This window comes from Somniosus microcephalus, chromosome 29, assembly GCF_052327205.1.
Source record: "Somniosus microcephalus isolate GS21.2 chromosome 29, FLI_Smic_1.0, whole genome shotgun sequence".
In the NCBI taxonomy this organism is placed as follows: Eukaryota; Metazoa; Chordata; class Chondrichthyes; order Squaliformes; family Somniosidae; genus Somniosus; species Somniosus microcephalus.
In genome coordinates, this window is record NC_141015.1 from 18,834,647 (window position 1) to 18,861,194 (window position 26,548).

Consider the following 26,548-nt stretch of genomic DNA (forward strand, 5'->3'; position numbering starts at 1 on the left):
GGCTTATGGTCCACAAAGGCGGTGAAAGGACGTCCTTCCAGTAGGAACCGAAAATGGCGGATGGCCAGAAAAAGGGCGAGCAACTCCCGGTCGAACGTGCTATATGCTCTCTCGTTCTGCCGTAGTTGAAGGCTGAAGAATGCCAACGGCTGCCACGTCCCGTTCACCCACTGCTGTTGCACGGCACCGACTGCGTAGTCCGACGCGTCGGTGGTGAGGGCAATGGTGACTCCTGGCAGCGGGTGCGCCAGCATAGTCGCATTGGCTAAGGCGCTTTTGGTGTTGGCGAACGCTCGGGCCATGTCATCCGTCCAGTCTACCGGGTTCTTGCCAGTCTTGCCCTTGAGGGCCTTGTACAGGGGCTGCATGAGTAGTGCCGCCTTAGGCACGAAACGGTGGTAAAAGTTTACCATGCCTAGGAATTCCTGCAGGGCCTTTATGTTCTGCGGGCGTGGAAAGGATGTCACCGCTTCTGCTTTCGAAGGTAAAGGAACCGCTCCCTCTGAGGTGATGCGATGCCCAGGAAGTCAATTTGGTGCAGGCCAAACTGACACTTGGCCGGGTTGATAATCAGGCCGTGTTGGCTGAGCCATCGAAAAAGGGTGCATAGGTGACAGGTATGTTCTTCCTTAGTAGGACTGGCAATTAGAATATCTTCCAGGTAGACGAAGAGGAACTTGAGGTCCCGCAGCACGGAGTCCATCAGGCGTTGGAAAGCCTGGGCGGCGTTCTTTAACCCAAACGGCATTCGTAAAAACTCGAAGAGGCCGAATGGAGTGATGACTGCGGTCTTCTGGACGTCTTGTGGATGAACTGGGACCTGGTGGTAGCCCCGGACGAGGTCGACTTTTGAGAACATAGTGTTCCCTGCCAAATGGGCAGAGAAATCCTGGATGTGGGGGATGGGGTACTGATCAGGAGTGGTGGCGTCATTGAGACGTCGATAGTCGCTGCATGGCCGCCATCCACCGCCAGGCTTCGGGACGATATGGAGGGGTGAAGACCAGGGACTATTCGACCGGCGAATAATCCCTAACCGTTCCATGGTTGCGAACTCTGCCTTTGCGACTGCCAGGTTCCAGGCGCCGGGCCCGCGCGTAGACCGGGGGGCCGTTGGTGGTGATGTGGTGTTCCACACCATGTTTCGTGGCTGTGGAGGCGAACGTGGGTCTTGTCAGGTCGGGGAATTCGCCGAGCAGGCGAGCGAACTCATCAGGAGTCGGGAACGCACAGGAGACAGTGTGTGACGTAATGTTACTGCGGTAACACGGAAGAGAATTAAAAATTGCTGCGTTGATCAGCCGCCGGTTCCTAACGTCAACCAGGAGGCTGTTGGTGCACAGGAAATCCGCGCCGAGGAGGGGCTGGGAAACTTTGGCCATAACAAACTCCCAGTGAAAACGTTGCCCCCCGAGGCACACCTCCACTCGCCGTCTGCTGAAGGTCCGAATTGTTCCGCCATTGGCCGCTTCAAGGGTGGGGCCGTGATCCCTGTCTGCACATCGAGGGCGGACGCGGGTAAAATGCTGCACTGCACTCCGGTGTCGCACAGAAAATGACGACCGGAGAGAGTATCAGTGATGAACAGCAATTTTCCCGCGTTGCCGATCGCCATCGCGGCCGCGGGCTGCCCGTTAGACCTGTTCCTCGGTGGTCGCAGTGTTTTTTTGGGGAAAACTGCAGGGAGGGCGGCAACGCTTCGCCGTCGCGCCAAACTGCGCGTGGTAAAAACACAGCCCAGCAGGCTGACGAGCTGGGGCGGCGTCTGCGGGGGATGGGTGCCTCGTGGCGTCGCAGTACTGCCGAGTTACAGCAAAAATTTTGTCAGCCTCCGCAGCGAGTGTTGCGCAGTCGTCAATTTCAGATCTGGCCAGGGCAGCTTGTACCTGTTCAGGCAGTTGGCTGAGGAAAATCTCGCGGAATAGGAAACATTCCCGTTCTGAGCCCAGGCATGTGAGCATTTGGCTCATCAACTCTGAAGGCTTGGAGTCCCCGAGCCCGGGCATAGCGAGTAATCGACGGGCGCGCTCCGATTTGTGAGCCCGAAAACCTGCAGTAACCGCGCTTCGAGGGTTTCATACTTGCGCTCCGTTGGGGTTTTTCGAGGAGGCTGACGATCCGAGAGGCGGTAGAGCTGTCGAGTGCGGAGACCACATAAAGGTGCTTGGTCTGATCCGCATCGATGTTCCTCAGGGCGAACTGGGCCTCGACCTGAATAAACCACGAGGGCGCTTGCTGCTCCCAGAACTGCGGTAGCTTTAGCGAAACGGCATTTGCTTCCATGCTGTGCTCTTCTTTTGTGAAAACGTTCACAAAAACGGGGTCACCAATGTAGGAATTAACGAATTCCAACGAATAACGGAGATCGACACAAGAGAACAATTAAACAGGTCTTTACTCAACGGAGATGTCACGAGGACTGCCTGGGCAGCCCCGTGGTTTGCGACGTGACGTCATCGCGTTTGCCCGCGTTTTCCCGCGCTCTTAAAGGGGCCACGCCCCCGTACATGCAAACTCTATATACAAAACACAGTAATGCCTAACACAATGGTACAGGTTTAGGCTGGTGTTAGAACATCGTTAAAGAGAATTATATACAGTTAGCCAGAGTCATTCAGTGGTTCTGCCACAGTATGAGTTAATATCGACTTAATATTTGTTGCTTGTGGCTGACATTGCTGCTATATGTGTGTTATAAGTCTAACGTTACTAATACACAGCTCGATGATATGTGATTTATGTGTTGCTGCTGTCAAGTTCATCCTTGTAGATGTCAAGTCTGTGGTATGTATCTAGTCAGTACTTGGTCTGCATCTTTCGAATGTCTGGCTGATACTTATTATTGGTTGGCCAGCTTTTTGGGTAGGTCTGGTTTATGTCATGATTGTGTTTGGCTGATGCCTGGTACAGTTGACCAGAGTTTAGTGCGCATTTAGTTGATGTCTGGTTGATGGTTAGTATATAGCTGGCTGACAGATGACATTTTATAGCCCATACATGGCTGTTGTTGTCTGGAATATTTCTGGTCATTGGTATATATCTGAGCAACTTCTGATGCATGTTTTCCTGATATTTGTGTGGCTGATGCAATATGTGTGGACAATATATGGTATGTGTCCTGCTGAGATATTGCACATGTCCAACTCATAGTTGGTATAAGCTTAGTTGATAGTTGGCACACAGATACTTATATCTGTCGAGGAGCTGGCAGCTGTAAGTCTCAGATATGTGTGCTGATATTTTCTGGTATATGCTGGCTGATGCTGTCACGGTTCCCATCTGGTATGTGTCTTCACAAAGTCTAGTTCATGTCTGGTTACGGTTTTGCAGGTGCCGTGTTTACATTTGGTACAAGCCTGGATAACATTGGGTATGTTGCCCATTCTGACAGATGCGGGGTGGGGTATCAAAACATTTCCTCATTTTTCTCTTAAGTGAACAGAGCAAAAATAAAGCGTTGCGACAATAGCATAGGTTTTCTGGTCCTGCCTTGTGGCGTGACCAGAGAGTGGCAGGCTTGCCACTTTATCCGCACACCAACGTCACTGGATTCCCAGTCACTGGGTGATTGCTCCCATGGCCATGTGCGCAGTGATTTAATTCAAACTCCCCATCTCTTGGAGAACAAGTGGGAAGAATGTGTAAAGATGCTACCAGAGGGGACAAGAATCCAGAGACGAAATAGTGGAGATCAAGTAAAAAGCAGGGAAAATGACAAGGCAATGTGTGAAGGTAGGGCTTATCTGCTGCCAGAATGGTGGTCTGGCCCAGGGCATGGTCAGTCATTGCACACTCCATCCTACACCCTCCTCTAGTGCCTGGATGCACTTTGCTGACTTGCTCTCAGTGCCCAACCTTCAGCACCTGATGCATCTTGGCGGTGTGAATGCAAGTCGCATCCACGGTGTGAATCATGGGAAATTGCGCATGCATCCATTATCATTCATTTACATTTCATTATAATATTCAAATGAAGCTCCCGTCTGTTTTCAGTGAGACCTCCTGCCTCCCCCCCGCACCACCCCCCCCCCCCCCCCCCCACCCAAGTCCCATCTGACTGCAGGTTGTCAGGCAGTGTGCTATGGGTGGAGATCCTGCAAGCACGACCTCGGCCTCGCCTTGCGAGCCCCTCCCGCTGCGTTTCCACTGGCATAAAGTATTAGAAGTTCACACGTCTTATGTTCTTTTTTGTTATCTCAGTGGAGGTTCAAACTTCCAGTCAGAGACAATGAGAGTTTTGATTTCCTTCTCCCTCTGTTAGTCATCTGATAACCATTTTGTTTTCTCTGTGGAGACACTTGAAAAGCAATCTGTAGATTTTCTCCCGATGGGGTTTGAATGTGGCCTGAGACTTTGATTATTCTCCTTGTGTCTCCCATAGGGGGCTTCATAAATAAACAGAATCTAAAAAATACCGTTAAGCTATTGTGACGTCTTGCTCATTGACAAGAGTTCTGGCTGTTTTAAGTCATTACCGTGGGAGCACACTATCTGAACCTTCCCCAGTGAAAATGTACAATTCCCAGTGCAGTTCAGGTCACTCTGGGCCTTTATTATCTCATTCCTACCAAGGGCTGATTTTTAACCAGCACTATTAGACTATAATGTTTAACTTATTTTTCCCAGTTCACTTCGCAAAATAAGATTGCCTTTTTGGTAGCCAATCAGTGCACTGAGGCCCATCTACGCTGGTTAAAGATCCTTCTTCGTTGCATGAAGATCCCTATTGTTTCATTGTATCGAGAGCCCCCACCTCTCATTACACAGCATGACTGGCCCGATCATTCAAAGCATCTGGAGAACAATCTGCATGCCCAGAAAGGATCAAAACGTTCAGTCTCCATATGTAACAACAACTTGCATTTATTTATCACCTTTAACATAGTAAAATGTCCCAAGGCGCTTCACAGGAGCGTTATCAAACAAACTTTGACACCGAGCCACATAAGGAGATATTAGAAAGCTTAGTCAAAGAGTTGGTTTTACGGAGGAGAGAGAGGTAGAGAGGCGGAGAGGTTTAGGGAGGGAATTCCAGAGCTTAGGGCCTAGGCAGCTGAAGGCACAGCCGTCAATGGAGCGATTAAAACCGGGGATGAGCAAGAGGCCAGACTGGAGGAGTGCAGAGCTCTCGGAGGATTGTAAGGCTGGAGGAGGTTACAGAGATCGGGAGGGTCGAGGCCATGGAGGGATTTGAAACACGGATGAGAATTTTAAAATAGGGGTGTTGCCGGACCGGGAGCCAGTGTAGGTCAGCAAGCACAGGGGTAATGGGTGAACGGGACTTGGTGCGAGTTAAGATACGGGCAGCAGAATTTTGGATGAGCTCAGGTTTATGTAGGGTGGAAGATGGGAGGCCGGCAGGAGAGCGTTGGAATAGTCAAGTCTAGAGGTAGCAGGCATGGATGAGGGTTTCAGCTCCAGATGAGCTGAGTCAGGGGCAGAGTCGGGCGATGTTATGAAGGTGGAAGTAGGCACTCTTGGTGATGGAGTGGATATGTGGTCAAAAGCTCATCTCGGGGGCAAATACAATACCAAGGTTGTGAACGGTCTGGTTCAGCCTCAGACTGTTGCCAGGGAGATGGTTGGAGTCCGTGGCTAAGGAACGGTGTTTGTGGTGGGACCGAAGACAATGGCTTTGGTCTTCCTAATATTTAGTTGGAGGAAATTTCTGCTCCTCCAGTACTGAATGTCGGACAAGCAGTGTAGTGTATGTAACCGTTCCACCTTTAAGAGAACTATTTTAAGAGATGCACTACTTTATCTTGGCTGCTGTATACTGTAATACCGGTGGTGACCACACCGGTATATAAGTGCTGTGTAATGATTTATTGGGCAGTTCCGCCCTGACCTTCAACTAGTAAAGACCTGTTAAAGTTTACTCTTGTGGTCTGTGTAGTAATTCTCAATATAACACACAGACTTAACAGTGGCGACGAGTATGATCTTACCCTGCGGCAGAGATACATCCAAGGCAGTTTAACGGGCGTCGAGAAGAGGCATCCGCCCTCATCATTCTGCTGAGAGAAGACTCGAGTCTGCAGAGCAAAGGAAGAATTCTGACACGAAGCCGTCCATCAGCAACAGGCAGTGATCATCCCTTCTATCACGGTGGTGGGTAAGCCGATCAGCGACGAGCAGCAAGTCGGCCACGTTGGCTGTGAAATAGGGGAGGGAAGAACGGAGGAGATAAGGGCGGAGAACTCGACCACGGCCGGGGGAGAAAAGAGCCGGACAGAAGTCGGGGCCAGAGGCGCTGAGACTGGGGCAGCGTAAGGCACGGAAGCCACGGTGAATACAAACGCAGTCGGTGTGAGAGACCGGGCTGCAAGCGGGCTGGGAGACGCAACAGCGTCGAGAGAGAGCTCGACCGCGACCGGTGAAAAAGGCCGGGCAGCTACCGAGGCCGCAAGGCGCAGCGACTGGGTCAGCGTAAGGCGCGGGAGAATTTTTTTTTTTTAAAAACCGCGGAGAACTCAGCCGCAGCTGGGGGGAAAGGACCGGACTGCAAGCTCGACCGCGACCGGTGAAAAAGCCGCGAGGCGCAGCGACCGGGTCAGCGTAAGGCGCGGGAGAAAATAAAAAAACCGCGGAGAACTCAGCCGCAGCCGGGGGAAAGGACCGGACTGCAAGAGGGGCTGGGAGGCACGATTTGAAAACCGCTGGGGAGGGCGAACGCAGCAATACGGCAATCGCCATTACAGCCAGCGGGGGAGAAAGGCAAACGCGGGAAGCCGCCATTTTAGTAGGCGGGGAAGAAGACAAGCGCGGGAGCAAACGCGGGAAGCCGCCATTTTAGTAGGCGGGGAAGAAGACAAGCGCGGGAGCAAACGCGGGAAGCTGCCATTTTAGTAGGCGGGGAAGAAGACAAGCGCGGGAAACCGCCATTTTGAAAAAAAAAGTTAAAGAAAAATTTCTTTTTGTTCTCAAGAAGATTGCGAGGATGCCTAAGCGTGGTAACATCAACGATTTCGATCCCGATGTTGAAGATTGGGCCACGTATGTAGAACGCATAGAGATATATTGTAAGGCAAATAAAATATCAAATGAAGATAAAGCACTAACCTTACTAAACTCAATGGGTGCGAAGACATACGGGCTATTGAAGCATCTTCTATCACCAGCTAAACCGGCGGATCAGACTTTCGCTAATATTGTTGCTGTCCTGAAGGATCATTTGAACCCTACACCGCTGATGTTAGCGGAACGATTTAAATTTTATGTGAGAACGCAACTAAAAGAGGAAAGCAACGCGGAGTACTTAATTGAACTGCGTAAGCTAGCGAAATACTGCCAGTTTGGGGAAAGCCTGACGGAGGCACTGAGAGACAAATTCGTGTGTGGATTGTCGAAAGAAGGAACCCAAAAGCGGCTGCTTGAAGAGAATGATCTTACACTTGATAAGGCTGTCACTATTGCAGCATCGCACGAAGCCGCAGCGAGAGGCACGGCGGAAATGCAGCTGAAGGCAGCGGTACTCAGCGTAGATCAAATGGCTTTGGGTACAACGAAATGTTATCGTTGTGGAAAGACAACACACGATCAGAACCAATGCTGGTTTAAAAACCAGGAATGTAGAAAATGTGGCAAGCTTGGTCACATAGCTAAAGTATGCCGGTCAGGGAAGAAGACCAGCAACAAAAAGTCACCGCAGGAAAAGTGCAGAAAGGTACATAAGGTGGCTGAGAAAAGTTCGGATGAACAGAATTCGGATTCAGACTCCAACAGCAAGGAACTGGGTAGTCTGAGAATTCACAATGTGAGTAAGGAAGCTGACCGACAAACTATCTGGGCCACACTGCAGATAGCAGGAGTCCAAGTGAAGATGGAATTGGACACCGGATCGGCGTTGACGGTCATGAATAAGCAAGATTACAAAAGGTTATTCACACATATTTCCCTACGGGATACGGAGATAGTATTAAAGACATACACGGGGCAAAGAGTATACCCCATCGGAAAGATAAAAGTCAAGGTGGTACACAAGGGCAAAGAACACCAAGGAATGGACATATATGTACTACCTGAGGGAGGTCCACCACTTCTGGGACGGGAGTGGATCAGGAAAATAAATATGGACTGGCACTCCCTAAAAGCAATAACGGTAGATTCCGGAAAGAAAAAAAATGTCAAACCTGCACGATTGTCCAGAATATTGGATGAGGGCATATGCAGCAGTGACAGTGACAAAGAAGAGAGTGAGAACTCGGTGAAGACAATCAGCTCAGACTCTGGAACTGATGATGGTAAGACCAGCCCATGTGCAAAAGACAAGTCTAAAATGGACTTGCAGACTAATGATGGAAAAACGAAGGAGTGCATAAATGCTTCAGAAGAGAACAAAGTATCAGAACAGAATTCCACTGAACAACAACAACATAGTTTGACAGAGGATTCTGAGTCTGTCCAGTCTACAGACAGGCACATTTCTGAGGGACACCGGGCTCGAACTCAACTCAATCTCAAACTACAACAGCAATTAGAACAAATGATTCGCCGTTTTGAGCAAGAGATGAATGCAAAGAAAAAGTTCTTTGACACAGAGTTGGAGAATCTGGGAAGACAGCAGAAGCAGCTGATTGAGAAAATGGAACAGTAACACACAAACCGTCTGCGCGATGAGGCCAAACGAATCAAAGCTGAGCAAGAAAGGGAATATGTCAAATTCATCGATCAGTTGAAAGCTAAGAAGAAAGAGCACCCTTTTGTGAGCAGTGTCAGCAGTAATAAGCCACTCAGGGAATTGGTGGCAGAGGCAAAAACTGAAGATGCTGCAGAGATCAAGTTTGTTGCTGAAAGCGCTACTTCCAGAGCTTTGCTTCGAATTAAAGAATTGCCAGTTAAAATTGTGAAACCCTTAAGAGAGAAGATTGGCATGGAGAAACATCGTGTCATTTTCGAATGCAAGGTTTCCAGGCCAAATGCTGCTGTCAAGTGGTATTACAAAGACAAAGAGATTCATCCCAGTAATAAATATGAGATTGTGGGTGAAGATGTGTACAGGAAGCTCGTTATTAATAATGTCGCTTTTGAAGATGAAGGCAACTACATGTGCGATGCCATAGATGACCAAAGCACAGCAAAGTTATATGTAGAAGAGCAATCAATTGCCATCATTAAACCCATATGTGAGGTGGAAGTGACAGAGCCAAGTGACGCCATTCTTGAGTGTGAGTTTTCAGTTGCTGCCGTGAAGCCTCCAAAATGGTTACTAAATGGTGAAGTTCTTCATGCTTCTGAAGATGTGGACATTGAGCATCGTGGCACTATTCATCGTCTCACTCTAAAAAAAAAACACTTGTAAGATGACCGGCTTGCTGCAGTTTATTGCAGGGAAATCAAAATCTGAGGCGAGGCTGACTATTAAAGAGCCTCCGTCAAAGGTAGTCAAAGAACTACAGAACATTACAGTGGAAGAGAAGCATTCTGCTACTTTGAGCTGTGAGTTTACACCTACTCCCAAGATGGTCAGATGGTACAAAGACCAGAGCTTAATCGAATCTTCTGACCGATACAAATGTAAACAAAATAAGAATGTGATAGAACTTACCATTACAAACCTCACACCCAAAGACTCTGGTGAATATAGCTGCAAATCAAGTAATGCACAGACCACAGCCACACTCACAGTTGAAGCTCCAAAAATAGAAATAATAAAACATTTGGAGGACGTAGGTACTGAGGAGGACAGCAATCTCGTATATTCATGTGAGTTGTCCCATGATGATGAAGATGATGACTCATCTGAACCATTATCACCCCTACCAGGTCACGCACGTGGTCCCTCCGAACTGAGCCAAATCAGTCTGGAAGTAGAAAAACTTCCCAAGGTACTCGAGCCTTTAGAAGTCAGCAATGCTGGTTCTGCAGTTACGAAAGTTCAAGCTGTTAAGTCCAGTGAAGGACTATTAGAGGGTTCACCCCAGCAACAAGAACCTACTACACCACCGAAAACTACTACACCACCGAGGCGTTATCCGGACCGAGCCAGGAGGCGCAGGAGGCGCCGACTCAGAGACTGAATCTGTGAACTGTTTTTACATGAAGTTGTGCATATATGTTATGATGTTATGTTTAATGGGGAATATATACGGTTAAGCTAATAAGGGAGGATTGTAGTGTATGTAACCGTTCCACCTTTAAGAGAACTATTTTAAGAGTTGCACTACTTTATCTTGGCTGCTGTATACTGTAATACCGGTGGTGACCACACCGGTATATAAGTGCTGTGTAATGATTTATTGGGCAGTTCCGCCCTGACCTTCAACTAGTAAAGACCTGTTAAAGTTTACTCTTGTGGTCTGTGTAGTAATTCTCAATATAACACACAGACTTAACAAGCAGTGTGACAAATTAGAGACAGTGGAGGGGTCGAGAGAGGCGGTGATGAGGTAGAGCTGGGCGTCGTCAGCATACATGTGGAAACTGACGTGTTTTCGGATGATTAGGAATGGGTGGGGGCCAAGGATAGATCCTCAGGCGACTCCAGAGGTAACGTTGTGGGAGCGGGAAGAGACGTCGTTGCAGTTGATTTTCTGGCTATGACTGGATGGATAAGAGTGGCACCAGGCGAGGGCAGTTCCACCCAGCTGGATGACGGAGGAAAGGCATTGGAGGAGGATGCTGTGGTCAACCATGTCAATGGCTGCAGACAAGTCGAGAAGGACGAGGAGGGATAGTTTACCACAATCACATAGGATGTAATTTGTGACTTTGATAAGGGCTGCTTCAGTACTGTGGCAGGGACGGAAATATGATTGGTGAAATTCAAACATGGAGTTCTGGGAAAGATGGACACGGATTTGGAAGGCAATGACACGTTCAGGGACTTTGGAGAGTAAAGGGAGGTTGGAGATGGGGCGGCAGTTTGCAAGGGTCAAAGGTTGTTTTTTTGAGGAAAGAGGTGATGACGGCAGATTTGAAGGGGAGTGGGACAGTACCTGAGGAGAAGAACTGTTAACAATATCAGCTAACATAGGGGCCAGGAAGAGAAGTTGGGTGGTCAGCAGTTTGGTGGGAATAGGGTCAAGGGTGGGTCTCATGGAAAAGATGAGCTCAGCGAGGGCATGAGGGAAGATTGGAGAGAAACTAGAGAAAGGTGCGAGTTCAGGGCTAGGGCAGGGGGGAACCATAGAGGAAGTTTAGCCCAGTGGACTAGGGGAAGGAAGGGAAGTGGCAGAGGCAGCTGAATGGATGGTGTTAGGGAAATTGACGGGATTGAAGGCCGATAAATCCCCAGGGCCTGATAATCTACGTCCTAGGGTACTTAAGGAAGTGGCCCTAGAAATAGTAGATGCATTGCTGGTCATCTTCCAAAATTCTATAGACTCTGGAACAGTTCCCATGGATTGGAGGATAGCGAATGTAACCCCACTATTCAAAAAAGGTGGTAGAGAGAAAACGGGGAATTATAGACCGGTAAGCCTGACATCAGTAGTGGGGAAAATGCTAGAGTCCATTATAAAAGATGTACTAGCAGAGCACTTGGAAAACAGTGACAGGATCGGACAAAGTCAACATGGATTTACAAAAGGTAAATCGTGCTTGACTAATCTACTGGAATTTTTTGAGGATGTAACTGGTAGAACAGATAAGGGAGAACCAGTGGATGTGGTGTATTTGGACTTTCAGAAGGCTTTCGATAAGGTCCCGCATAAGAGATTAGCGTGTAAAGTTAAAGCACATGGGATTGGGGGTAAGATACTGACTTGGATAGAGAACTGGTTGGCAGACAGGAAGCAAAGAGTTGGAATAAACGGGTCTTTCTCCGAGTGGCAGGCAGTGACTAGTGGGGTACCGCAGGGATCGGTGCTAGGACCCCAGCTATTCACAATATATATTAATGATCTAGACGAGGGAACTAGATGTAATATCTCCAAGTTTGCAGATGACACAAAGCTGGGTGGGCGTGTGTGCTGTGAGGAGGATGCCGAGAAACTCCAGTATGATTTGGACAGGTTGGGTGATTGGGCAGATGCATGGCAGATGCAGTATAATGTGGATAAATGCGAGGTTATCCACTTTGGTGGCAAAAACAGGAAGGCAGATTATTATCTGAACGGCAATAGATTGGGAGAAGGGGAAGTGCAACAAAACCTGGGTGTCCTTGTGCACCAGTCGCTGAAGGTAAGCATGCAGGTGCAGCAGGCAGTTAAGAAGGCAAATGGTACGTTGTCCTTCATAGCGAGAGGATTCGAGTACATGAGCAAGGATGTCTTGCTGCAGTTGTACAGGGCCTTGGTGAGACCACACCTTGAGTATTGTGTGCAGTTTTGGTCGCCTTATCTGAGGAAGGATGTTCTTGCCATGGAGGGAGTGCAGCGAAGATTCACCAGACTGATACATGGGATGGCAGGAATGACGTATGAGGAGAGATTGGGTCGATTAGGCTTATATTCGCTGGAGTTTAGAAGAATGAGGGGATCTCATTGAAACTTATAAAATTCTAACAGGACTAGACAGACTAGATGCAGGAAGGATGTTCCTGATGGCGGGGGAGTCCAGAACCAGGGGTCACAGTCTAAAGATAAGGGGTAAAGATAAAGATAAGGGGACTGAGATGAGGAGGAATTTCTTCACCCAGAGATTGGTGAACCTGTGGAATTCTCTACCACAGAAGACAGTTGAGGCCAATTCATTAAATATATTCAAGAAGGAGTTAGATATATTTCTTAAGGCTAAAGGGATCAAGGGCTATGGGGAGAAGGCAGGGACAGGGTACTGAGTTTGGATGATCAGCCATGATCTCATTAAATGGCGGAGCAGGCTCGAGGGGCCGAATGGCCTACTCCTGCTCCTATCTTCTATGTTTCTATGTCTCAATCTTAGTGATTAAGAAGCCCATGAGCTCCTCGCTCTTGTTTTTGGTTGTGAGGGTGGAGGAGGCAGGAGAGAGGGGTTGTAGTGGAGAAGAGAAGCCGGGGGTTATCTTTGCATTCCAGGTTGATCCTGGAATAGTGAGCAGTTGTGGCAGAGGTCAGCACTACCCCATCGTGCTTTATGTGGTCCAGCCAGATCTGGCGATAGATGACTGAACTAGTTGTCCGCCATAAATGTTCAAGCTTGCATCCCTTGGATTTAAGGGAGCAGAGATGAGGGCCGTACCAGGGGGAATGACTCGGGTGAGAGAGAGTAATCATTTTAATGGAGACAAGGGCATCAAAGGTGGAGGTGAGGTTGTGATTGAGCAGATTGGTAGCTGCAGAAATGCCATGGTGAATGGAGGGCCAAAGGATAGACTGCTGGGATTTTGTAAGTGCAGTTGCAATTGACTTGGGGGGGATTTTTTTCCAAGGGTGGACACAGAAGGAAGTGGGGCTGGGCGGGGGAAGGGGGGTGTGGGTGGAGAGCAATACAAGGTAGTTATTCAAAAGTCTCCTGCCTTTTTCTTGCAGCAGTTGGTTAATCCAGGTATTCAAAATCATGAAGGATTTTGAGAGAGTAAATAAGGAGAAACTGTTTGCACTGGCATGAGGGTCGGCAACCAGAGGACACAGATTTAAGGTAATTGGCAAAAGAACTAAAGGGGAGAGGAGGAGAAATTATTTTACGCAGCAAGTTGTTATGATCTGGAATGTGCTGCCTGAAAGGGTGGAAGCAGATTCAATAGTAACTTTCAAAAGGGTATTGTGTATATATACTTGAAAAGGAACGATTTGCAGAGCTATAGGGAAAGAACAGCGAAGTGAGCCTAATTGGATAGCTTTTTCAAAGAGCCAGAATGGGCCGAATGGCCTTCTTCTGTGCTGTATGATTCTATGAAAACAGGTGCCAATCTTCTTGGGACTTGCAAGTTGCATAGAAACAACCACTCCTCACTCGGTGATTGGGTCGGTTTCTCTCCCTATTGTAGGCTTGCAGTAGCCTTTCCAACATGGGATTTATACTCCAGCTGCAGGCATTCTTTTGGTGACGTTAATGCGGAGGTCTCACTGTCCTAGCCCCAGTCGTCTGGCTTCCTCTATCTTCCGGGGAGTCATCACCTGACAGATGAAACAACAGACTCGAGCCAAATTTGTCACTACTGTGTGATAAACAAACTCATGACATCGTTGCAGAAGTGGAAATGGATTTGAAGTCTAGCTGCTTTCATTTCGCTATGAACTATGATTCCTCCATCCTGTCAATTACCCATAGTTCAAAACCGGAAAAGCTGGCATGGCAACCAGGAGGCCTAAATAAGTGAGCACAGACTGTCATGGACACAAGAAAAACAGGCAGCTGTTAAATACTCATTGAGTTAATGAAGAGAATGTAAATGGTGCTGTGAATTCACTGCTGGATTGTAGTTCCTGTTTAATTAGTTCTTTGGCTATATATTATTATACACAAACAATCGAGATGAAAAAGATCGATGATGATCAGTAGGTGGTGGTTGCCTCTGTTTCTAGTTTTCAGGTGGTTTTATGATATGCTTTGAGAAAGTTTACAAATAGGATGCCTTTGAATGTTGAGGGAATGGGTAGAGTTCTTTCTCTCTTTGTGTCTGTCTCTCATTGTCATCCTCTCTCCCTTGCTCCCTCCATCCTCTCTCTCCCTCGCTCCCTCCATCCTCTCTCTCCCTCGCTCCCTCCATCCTCTCTCTCCCTTGTTCCCTCCATCCTCTCTCTCCCTCGCTCCCTCCATCCTCTCTCTCCCTCGCTCCCTCCATCCTCTCTCTCCCTTGTTCCCTCCATCCTCTCTCTCCCTCGCTCCCTCCATCCTCTCTCTCCCTCGCTCCCTCCATCCTCTCTCACCCTTGCTCCCTCCATCCTCTCTCCCTTGCTCCCTCCATCCTCTCTCTCCCTTGTTCCCTCCATCCTCTCTCTCCCTCGCTCCCTCCATCCTCTCTCTCCCTTGCTCCCTCCATCCTCTCTCTCCCTTGCTCCCTCCATCCTCTCTCTCCCTTGTGCCCTCCATCCTCTCTCTCCCTTGCTCCCTCCATCCTCTCTCTCCCTCGCTCCCTCCATCCTCTCTCTCCCTTGCTCCCTCCATCCTCTCTCTCCCTTGTTCCCTCCATCCCCTCTCTCCCTTGCTCCCTCCATCCTCTCTCCCTTGTTCCCTCCATTCTCTCTCCATTGCTCCCTCCATCCTCTCTCTCCCTCGCTCCCTCCATCCTCTCTCACCCTTGCTCCCTCCATCCTCTCTCCCTTGTTCCCTCCATTCTCTCTCCATTGCTCCCTCCATCCTCTCTCTCCCTCGCTCCCTCCATCCTCTCTCTCCATTGCTCCCTCCATCCTCTCTCTCCATTGCTCCCTCCATCCTCTCTCTCCCTTGCTCCCTCCATCCTCTCTCTCCATTGCTCCCTCCATCCTCTCTCTCCCTTGCTCCCTCCATTCTCTCTCCCTTGCTCCCTCCATCCCCTCTCTCCCTCGCTCCCTCCATCCTCTCTCTGCCTTGCTCCCTCCATCCTCTCTCTCCCTTGCTCCCTCCATCCTCTCTCTCCCTTGCTCCCTCCATCCTCTCTCTCCCTCGCTCCCTCCATCCTCTCTCTCCCTTGCTCCCTCCATCCTCTCTCTCCCTCGCTCCCTCCATCCTCTCTCTCCCTTGTTCCCTCCATCCTCTCTCTCCCTTGCTCCCTCCATCCTCTCTCTCCCTTGCTCCCTCCATCCTCTCTCTCCCTTGCTCCCTCCATCCTCTCTCTCCCTTGCTCCCTCCATCCTCTCTCTCCCTCGCTCCCTCCATCCTCTCTCTCCCTTGTTCCCTCCATCCTCTCTCTCCCTTGCTCCCTCCATCCTCTCTCTCCCTTGCTCCCTCCATCCTCTCTCTCCCTTGCTCCCTCCATCCTCTCTCTCCCTCGCTCCCTCCATCCTCTCTCCCTTGCTCCCTCCATCCTCTCTCTCCCTTGCTCCCTCCATCCTCTCTCTCCCTTGCTCCCTCCATCCTCTCTCCCTTGCTCCCTCCATCCTCTCTCTCCCTTGCTCCCTCCATCCTCTCTCTCCCTTGCTCCCTCCATCCTCTCTCTCCCTTGCTCCCTCCATCCTCTCTCTCCCTTGCTCCCTCCATCCTCTCTCTCCCTCGCTCCCTCCATCCTCTCTCCCTCGCTCCCTCCATCCTCTCTCTCCCTCGCTCCCTCCATCCTCTCTCTCCCTTGTTCCCTCCATCCTCTCTCTCCCTTGCTCCCTCCATCCTCTCTCTCCCTTGCTCCCTCCATCCTCTCTCCCTTGCTCCCTCCATCCTCTCTCTCCCTTGCTCCCTCCATCCTCTCTCTCCCTCGCTCCCTCCATCCTCTCTCTCCCTTGTTCCCTCCATCCTCTCTCCCTTGCTCCCTCCATCCTCTCTCCCTTGCTCCCTCCATCCTCTCTCTCCCTCGCTCCCTCCATCCTCTCTCCCTTTCCTTTCTCTATCTCACTCTCTCATTTTCTCTCTCTCTCTCTCTCGTACTGGTAATTTATCAACCAGAGTGTTTTGGCTCCTCCAGAGACTGAAAATTCCTGAACTTCCCTTCCAGGAACCCGAGCAGAATTAGAATTGGGTGAAAGTTCATGCAGCTGCTGTTTTTTGTTTGCACAAGAACTCCTGTGATGCTCAGTACCTTTTTCTCTCTCTCTCTCTCTCCTTCCCCTCCCCCTACAGTAAGTGTGGCACCTGCCCTCCTGAGAGCTGTCTCTTCAGTCTGATCTGCAGCGTTGGTTCCTTCATGGGTAAGTCTTGCACCAAAGCACAACAGGAGCAGGGTGAGTGACTGTATCACTCGCTCAACACATTCGTCATGTGATAATGATGTGATTTTATGTTTCTATTTTGGTGGATGAAAGGTTCTGTGAGCTGCGTCAGTCAGAGCCTGATTATGTCGATGTACAAATGTTCATCCTTGATATAAATGCATCACCGCGTTGCCTATCGCATGGATCAAGACTTCCAGTAAGAAGATAAGATTGCCTTTTTCCAACTCTTTTTCCCGCTGCCCAGGCAAGTCTTGGTGCCTCATACGGAACAAAAATAGACACTGAGCAGAAACTCTGTTTCCGGCTAATAGTTGGCAGTGGATGACTGGGGAAAATGTAGCACTTGGACCAGACATTTATAGTTAAATCTTCTGTGTACAACAGGAGTGAGGGGGGAGTGATTTGGCCAGTGCTGAGGGAAAATATAAGGACATAAGAAATAGGAGCAGGAGTCGGCCATACGGCCCCTCGAGCCACTCAATAAGATCATGGTTGATCTTCTATCCCAGATCCACTGTCCCACCAAATCCCCATATCCCTTGATTCCCCAAGAGTCCAAAAATCTATCTATCTCAACCTTGAATATACTCAATGATGATTCAGCATTCACAGCCCTTTGAGGTAGAGAATTCCAAAGATTCACAATCCTCTGAGTGAAGAAATTCCTCCTCATCTCAGTCTTAAATGGCCGACCCCTTATCCTGAGACTATGCCCCCTAGTTCTAGACACTCCAGCCAGGGGAAACAACCTCTCAGCGTCTACCCTGTCAATCCTGTTGTGTATGTACCTTTAAGAGAATAACTGGTCTCAGACTGCAGTACCGGCAGTGACCACCCCTGTATAAAAGGCGCTAGTGAGCCTCTGTATTTTCAGTTTCCCGATTGACTTCATTCAGTAAAGACTTGTTTTGTTCAACTCCTGCTGTCCGTGTCTCAATCATTCACGGACATAATACTGGCGACGAGCAGATACGAACTTACCTACAGTCTGCACCACCTCCTGGGATCCATTCCTGCAGCGAAGTGAGCAGAGGTCGAGGCCAGAAGGAAGAAAGAAGCAGTAGAAACGGGCGTCGACCATGGGCATCCGCCCCTGAGTTAGCGGAGTTGAAGATTGCTGGAGAAGCTGTCGAAAGCGGGGCCTGGTTCCTGTCGACGGTGCTTCAGCTAATCGGGCTGGTGGCAGGTAGTACACTGATCCTTCCTGGGCTGCGGTGGTCGTGAACTTGAGCGGGTGGCTTGCAACGGGGCCGAGCAGCTTTGTCGGGAAGAGGAGAGAGAGAGGGTGGAGCACACAGGGCGCGGCTGGTGCTATGAAGCCGGGCTGCGTATAGACCCGAGAAGAGGGAGGCAAGAGTCCCACAGGGTTGTTCCACGACAGGAAAATAATAAAAAAAAGAAATATTAAACGCGCAAGAAACCGCGAGGAGCTGCAGGTTACAACGGGAACCGCGGAAAGCAGCGCTAGCATCAGCGGGGAAGAAGGCAAAGCGCAGGAGGCGCCATTTTGTTAAATCGGAGAAGAAGGCAAAGCACGGGAGGCGCCATTTTAGATTTTCAAGATGCCGAAGACTGGCTGTATCACTGCCTTTGATAATACAATAGAGGACTGGACCACGTATGTGGAAAGAGTCGAGGTATATTGCGAGGCAAACGAAATAGCCGATGAGAAAAAGGCATCGGTATTGCTAAACTTAATGGGCGCTAGAACGTACGGCCTATTGCGGGACCTGATTACTCCAGCCAAACCCAAGGCGAAGAGTTTTAACGAAATTGTTGCTGTCCTACAGGAACACCTAAACCCTGCACCGCTGTTGATAGCAGAAAGATTTAAATTCCACAGGAGAACTCAGCATAAAGATGAGAGCAATGCTGAGTACCTTACGGAACTACGCAAGCTATCAAAGCACTGCCAGTTCGGAGCAGGACTGGCAGATACCCTACGGGACAAATTTGTCTGTGGACTCCTGAGTGAAGGAACACAGAAGAAGTTACTCTCAGAGAAAGAGCTGACGCTAGATAAGGCTTTCAGCGTGGCAGTATCGTACGAAGCAGCAGCCAGGGGAGCTGCGGAAATTCAACAAAAGCCACAGGAATACGGCACCCACGAAATGACACGGGGATTTGCAAAATGATATCGCTGCGGCAGAACTAACCATGACCAGAAGGACTGCTGGTCCAAGGACAAAAAATGCAGGCAATGCGGAAAGATGGGACACATTGCACGAGTTTGCAGGTCTGGGAAGAAGACCAGCGACAACAAAAAGGCTACTAAGGAACCGTACAAGAAAGTACAAAAGATGACGGACAGTAGTTCCGAAGACCAGATGAGCGATAGTGAATCCGGGAACAGGAGACTAAGCTGTCTCAAACTTCACAATGTAATCGCAAAAGAGAATCACCGAACCATTTGGGTCACCCTCGCGATAGCAGGGTCCCAAGTTAAAATGGAATTGGATACAGGATCAGCACTAACCGTCATGAATCGACGAGACTACGAGCGGCTATTCTCACACATACCCTTGAGAGAGACATCCATCGTCTTGACGACGTATACGGGGCAAAAAGTATACCCCAGAGGAAAAATAAGGGTGCCTGTCGAATACAACGGCAAGAAAATACGGAAATTGTATCTCTACATACTGAAAAATGGTGGACCACCGTTATTGGGACGTGAATGGATCAGGAAGATAAGCTTAGATTGGCACTCCATTCATGCAATGACGGTGGACGGTAAAAAAGATGAAGACGTCACTCCTGGACGATTGTCAACAATCTTAGCTAACGCCAAAGAGGCATTTCAACAAGAACTGGGCACTCTTAAAGGCGTAACCGCCTCGATAAAAATAGAAGAGAATGCAATTCCTAAGTTTTTCAAAGCAAGACCGGTACCATATGCAATTCGCCCAGCCGTCGAGGCAGAGCTGGAGAATCTGGAGAAGGCAGGCGTGTTGTCTAAGGTCAACTGGAGCGAGTGGGCGACACCCATCGTTCCTGTCATGAAGAAAACGTTAAGCAATAAGTCTGAGGAGCCAAGGAAGGTTCGCATCTGTGGGGATTTCAAGGTGACGGTGAACCCAGTCCTTCACACAGCACAATATCCTCTTCCAAGGATAGAAGACATCTTCGCCTCACTGTCTGGAGGGAAGCGTTTTACAAAAATTGACCTAGCACAAGCATATTTGCAGATGGATGTTGAAGAATCCTCTAGGAAGTATCTCACGATAAACACTCACAAAGGTCTTTACCAGTATCATCGATTGGTATTCGGAGTAGCATCGGCTCCGGCGATATGGCAAAGAGCGAGGGATTCCTGGGACTCAGTGTTACTTGGACGACATCCTTGTGACAGGTGAAGATGACAGTGAACACCTTAACAACCTAGAACAGGTGCTCACTAGACTACGGGAACATGGGCTACGAGCCAACCGCCCCAAGTGCGAGTTTTTTAAGAAACAGATATCATATTGTGGCCACGTGATTGATGAAGAGGGGTTACATAAGTCCCCTGACAAAATTGAAGCGGTTGTTAAGGCCCCAGCGCCTGAAAATGTGTCGCAACTGAGGTCATTCCTCGGATTGGTGAATTACTACCATAAGTTTTTGCCGAATTTGTCGACAATTCTGCACCCACTGAACACCCTGCTACGAACGGGAGTAGCATGGAAATGGAGCAATGACTGTAAGCGGGCCTTTCAGAAGAGTAAGGACTTAATCACTTCAAGAGAAGTATTGGCTCACTACAACCCAGCACTGCCGATCAGACTGGCGTGTGATGCGTCTCCCTACGGCATTGGGGCGGTACTGTCACATAAATTCCTTGATGGTTTAGAGAGGCCAATAGCTTTTGCGTCACGCTCGTTAACTTCTGCCGAGCGTAACTACGCCCAGATTGACAGAGAGGCCCTCAGCCTAGTGTGGGGGGTGAAGAAGTTCAATCACTACCTGCACGGTCAAAACTTTACTCTACTAACCGATCATCAACCTCTTGTCTCCATTTTCAACCCTCAGAAGGGCGTACCGATAATGACAGCGCAACGGCTGCAGCGGTGGTCCCTTTTCCTAGGGGCACACCAATATGACATCGAGTACAAAGGAACTAAACAGCATGGGAATGCTGATGGATTGTCACGCCTACCGTTGCCGACGGTGGAAGAAGAAGACCTTGCAGTGGATCTAATGGAGTTATTCCACTCGACCATGGTCGAATGTCTCCCTGTGACGAATGCAAACATAGAAAAGGAAACACGGAATGACCCGACACTATCACGGGTCTATGATTTAACGGTGAAGGGATGGCCAGCATATGGCGAACCACTGCTGCCAGCATTCTCGCCGAGAAGAGAACAGCTGTCAGTGTGCAGAGGAACCTTGATGTGTGGATCCAGAGCAGTAATTCCACCTAAGTGGACGGATAGAGTGCTCAATGAGCTTCATGAGGGTCATCTGGGTGGGGTAAAAATGAAGAACTTAGCCAGAGCGTTTGTGTGGTGGCCGGGAATTGATAGAGAAATCGAAGAGATGACCAAGAGCTGTGCAGGATGCCAGAAGGTCCAAAACGCCCCACCACAAGCTCCTCTGCATCCATGGGAGTGGCCCTCATCTCCATGGCAAAGGGTGCACATTGATTTTGCTGGTCCCTTCATGGACTCGATGTTTTTAATTGCGGTGGATGCACATTCAAAGTGGCCAGAGGTAATAAAAATGTCCTCAACCACCACGGAAAAAACTATCACAGTTTTACGAACCATATTCGCCAGGAATGGGCTGCCTGAACAGATTTGCTCTGCCAATGGACCACAGTTTGTGTCTGAAGAGTTCCGGAGGTTCTTAAAGAACAATGGTGTTAAGCATTACACATCTGCCCCATATCATCCAGCCACTAATGGATTGGCCGAGAGGTTTGTTCAAACATTCAAGAAGGCTATCAAGGCAATGTGTAATGAAGATATACCCCTACAACACAAGGTGGACAACTTCTTGTTTGCCTACCGGAATGCGACACATGCGGTTACCAACCAAACTCCAGCCATGATGTTCTTCAATCGAAGACTACGATGCCGCTTGGATTTGGTTAAGCCAAACGTCTGAAGAGATGTGGAGAACAGGCAGTTTCAGAATATGAATGAAAGGCCGACCAGGAGTTTTAAGATAGGTCAACCAGTTTTGGCCCGGGACTACCGCACTGAGAAATGGCAGCCAGGAACGATTTGTACACGGCAAGGACCTTTCATGTATACCGTGGACGTTGGAGAGAGCATTGTAAGATGCCATGCTGACCAGATTCTAGAGTCACTGGAAAACGTCAACTCCACACCACGATCTGATACACCTGGCAATGAAATCGACGTACCAATTGCAGCTACTGCAGAATCGGTGATATTGGAAGCAGATGAGCCAAACAACGACATTAATCCCGACTCAACCTTGCCAGAAGAACCTGATACCCCAAAGAGGCATTATCCAGACAGAATCAGGAAGCCTCCTCAAAGACTGAACTTATAATTGCTTAAACTTAACCAATGTATCTAGCAACCGTAATTGTGATTGTAATTAGTATCATTTAGTTGTTAAATGAATGTTATGTACTGTTTATCTAAAAGGGGAGGAATTGTTGTGTATGTACCTTTAAGAGAATAACTGGTCTCAGACTGCAGTACCGGCAGTGACCACCCCTGTATAAAAGGCACTAGTGAGCCTCTGTAGTTTCAGTTTCCCGATTGACTTAATTCAGTAAAGACTTGTTTTGTTCAACTCCTGCTGTCCGTGTCTCAATCATTCACGGACATAATAAATCCCCTTCAGAATCTTATATGATTCAATGAGAGCACCTCGCATTTTTCTAAACTCCACAAAGTATAGGCTCAATCTCTCCTCATAGGACAATCCTCTCATCCCAGGAATCAATCTAGTGAACTTTCATTGCACTGCCTCTAAGGCAAGTATATCCTTCCTCAGATAAGGAGACCAAAACTGTGCACAGTGCTGCAAGCGCGGTCTCATCAAAGCCCTGTACAACTGTCGTAAGACTTCCTTACTCTTATACTCCAACCCCCTTGCAATAAAGGCCAACATGCCATTTGCCTTCCTAATTGCTTACTGTACCTGTGTGCATTTATCTGGAATTAATTGTACCAGGCCTCTAATGTGCAAGCTGTGAAAGTGCCAGCTGTGGCACAGTCGGTAGCACACTTGCCTCCGAGTCAGAAGGTTGTGGGTTCAAATCCCACTCCAGGGACTTGAGCATGCAAAGCTAGGCTGACACTCCAGTGCAGTGCTGAGGGAGTGCTGCACTGTCGGAGGTGCCGTCTTTCGGATGAGACGTTAAACCGAGACCCCGTCTGCTCTCTCAGTAAAAGATCCCACGGCACTATTTCGAAGAGGAGCAGGGGAGTTATCCCTGGTGTTCTAGCCAATATTTATCCCTCAATCAAAGTATCAGAAACAGATGATCTGGTCATTATCACATTGCTGTTTGTGGGATCTTGCTGTGCGCAAATTGGCTGCCACGTTTCCTACATTACAGCAGTGACTACACTTCAAAAGTACTTCATTGGCTGGAAAGCGCTTTGAGACGTCCGGTGGTCGTGAAAGGCGCTATATAAATGCAAGTCTTTCTTTCTTAATTTACGGTCACCTCAATAATGGAAAACGCAGAATGAGAAATCAGTGTTGCAACATAACTTGATGGTGTCAGGGTATTCACCTTTTGCCTGTGCCACATGGTTTGAATCCAGCTTGACGTTCAGTAGCTTAGTGGGTGTGGTATTGAACTAGTAACCCAGAAGCTCATGAGTTCAAATCCCACCATGGCAATTTGAATTGAATAGATTGTGAGCTACAGGAAACTCACTGTTCACCGGCAATCTCTGTTAACCGGCAAAATTCAGGAGTAGGCTCAGGTAAGTTTTACTTCATGTTAGTGGCAGTTCCTGGATCTGTGGCTGTGTAACTGGGGTTCATGCACTTGTTGCTAAGCAACAGGGACGCTTGGTCTGTGGCTGGAGTTCCTGCACATGTTGCTAAGCAACAGGGAAGCCTGGATTTGTTGCTGTGTACGGAGCTCTCGTACCTTTTACTATACCTCTCTGTAATCCGGACTTTTTGACAAACCGGCACCACGCCGGTCCCGTCGGTGCCGGATAATAAAGAGTTTCCTGTAGTACCAGAAAGTAATTGTAAAACCTTCCAGATCATCATAAAAATCTACTGGTTCATTAATTCCCGTCAGGGAAGAGAACCTGTCACCCCTACCTGGTGTGCCTCTAAATGCCCTCTGGGCAACTAGGGTTGGGCAATACGTGCAGCCTTGCCAGTGTTGCCCAGATCCTGAGAACGATTCAAAAGTATAGATGGGATAAATGCCTCTTCTGAGTCACATATACCAGGAAAGTTCCAGGTTTGATGCTCAGCCTTTGCTGAATTCATTTGGGGTCTACAGTCAGCCACAGTGTTGCGAGGTCCAGATGTGGAAATGGCATCCAGGGTTCCTGCTCCTGATTGTTATCCAGCGACTGCTGTTGGATGTGCGAGCGTGCCATAGGCTGAGCTATGATACACCCATGGACTCTGTTCCAGCTTACACATGAATAATGGCCATCTGGGTGAGGTACCAAAGAATGTAAGGAATCAGTGCCTTCGTGAGAGGAAGGGACGTGGAAGTGAACCAGCTATTTGACTGGGACAATGGGCATAGAACAAGAGCTCAGCAAGTAGAAAATTCACAAGAGTGTGCAAGTTCTTAAATGGCAGGGCCCTCCTGGTGGCAATCACAGGCACAAATTCCTTTTTCTGCCACGTTATGGCACCAAAACCCTAGCCGACCAGGCTACCCTCCACGGGTCACCTCATCCTGACCGGGCTGTGGTATGTCAATTATCTTCATCACATTGCAGCAGGAGACCTACTTGTGCATTGCACTGTGAAGCTGTGGTCATGGTGCAGTAGCAAAACACAAACAGCAGTTGTGTCTCTGCCTGACTTTGCATATAGTTTGAGCTGATCAAATGTACTCTACAATTAAAGCAACATGCAACACCAAATAAGTGTAATAATTGATCAATTAACTGTATCTGTAGGGGATTGCCTCCTGGCCTTGCGGGAACGAGACAGTAAAGTAGACAGTTTGCATATACAGAATAATTATATTTGAGACTGTAAGCACCTCAGTAACTTCTTCACAATCTTAAAAGTGCATAGACAGTGTTGAACGTGTATAAACAAACTTAAAGAATGTAACATAAGAAAACCGGGAATAAGAAAAGACTATTTGGCATGTTAAGCATGTTCTTTCCACAAACCATGTAAAATTGCTCCTGTTCAATTTGCTAAGTAAATATTCTGTCACCTCATCAGACTGCCAGATTTGAATCTAAGTCTCAACAGTAAAAGGCCAATTAAATTCTAATTTGAAATATTAAAAAGGACACAGAGAAACTATTCCTCTGGTGCAGGAATTCAGAACAAGGGGGTATAATCTTAAAATTAGAGTAAGGCCATTTAGGAGTGAAATCAGGAATCACTTTTTACACACACAGGGTAGTGAAAATCTGGAACTCACTCCCCAAAAGGTTGTGGATGTTAAGGGTCAATTTAAATTTCCAAGACTGAGATTGATCATGTTTTGTTTGGTAAAGGTATCAAGGGATATGGAGCAAAGGCAGATAAATGGAGTTGAAGTACAGATTAGCCTTGATCTGATTAAAAGGTGGAGTAGAGTTGAGGGGCAACATGGCCTACTCCTGTTCCTACGTTCCCACACCACCCGGATTTGTTTTTCATTCATGGGATGTAGGCATCGCTGGCAAGGCCAGCATTTATTGCCCATCCCTAGTTGCCCTTCAGAAGGTGGTGGTGAGCCACCTCCTTGAACCGCTGCAGTCCGTGTGGTGAAGGTACTCCCACAGTGCTGTTAGGGAGGGAGTTCCAGGATTTTGACCCAGCAACGATGAAGGATCGGCGATATACTTCCAAGTCAGGATGGTGTGTGACTTGGAGGGGAACTTGGAGGTGGTGCTGTTCCCATGCGCCTGCTGCCCTTGTCCTTCTCGGTGGTAGAGGTCGCAGGTTTGGGAGGTGCTGTCGAAGAAGCCTTGGCGAGTTGCTGTAGTGCATCTTGTAGATGGTACACACTGCAGCCACGGAGCGCCGGTGGTGGAGGGAGTGAATGTTTAAGGTTCTGTTTCCCATTGGGATGTTTCTGTGTCATGTGAGTGTCACTTTGAGACACAAACATCAGCTGTACCATCCTGCACCTAAACTGTCCTAGAAATGGCGATAAACTACCAATGAAAGATAAAGAATTTCAAAAACTTTTGCATAATAGAATATGTCAAAGGGCTGTGGTTTATGGGAAATAAACTTGCTGTAGTGAATAAAGTGTAACTCAGCGGTTTCGTGCCACTGAATGGTTCTTGGAAGCGTCAACGTATGTCATCTCTTTACACTGTTTATTGGGAGAATAAAAATCATTCAAGCGAGTTTGGAAACGTTTCTGCTTCAGCTCGAATGTTGACCTCATCTTGACACAAAATCACGTTTGCTGTGAAAGAATTATTTTTCTTTTAGCTTCAATAAAAGTCCAAACAAAAGCCTGTGCTCTGTGAAAGTTGCCGCTGCGGTGTTGGCCAACACGTCACCATGTTTCTTGGAACAGGAATTCAATCTTCCCGAAAGAGCCTCCTGTTGTAGGCGATAACCGATTATTTATTGGGAAGACCAAAGTCATTGGGCAGGATTTTCATTGGGCCGTGAAGTCGGGATTGGAGGCGTGTGGGGGGTTAAAATCCCGAAATCAGGGATCCCGACCCCATCCCGCACCCAAACCGTCTCCATGCCAGTTTCAAAGGAGGCGGGTACCCGCCCCGCACTGGGACCCGCCTACCCGAGGCGGGAAGGGATTAGTG

General features: G+C 48.4%; 1 protein-coding gene across 1 annotated transcript in view; it reads left to right on the forward strand.

The window, feature by feature from the left end:
* Positions 1-26,548, forward strand: part of LOC147098513 (transmembrane protein 150A-like) — a 180,888-nt gene that overhangs the window by 97,660 nt on the left and 56,680 nt on the right. The window contains exon 5 of the mRNA XM_085970309.1: positions 16,552-16,619. Within this exon, the coding sequence (XP_085826435.1) occupies positions 16,552-16,619 (68 nt within the window). The remainder of the gene's footprint in view (positions 1-16,551; positions 16,620-26,548) is intronic.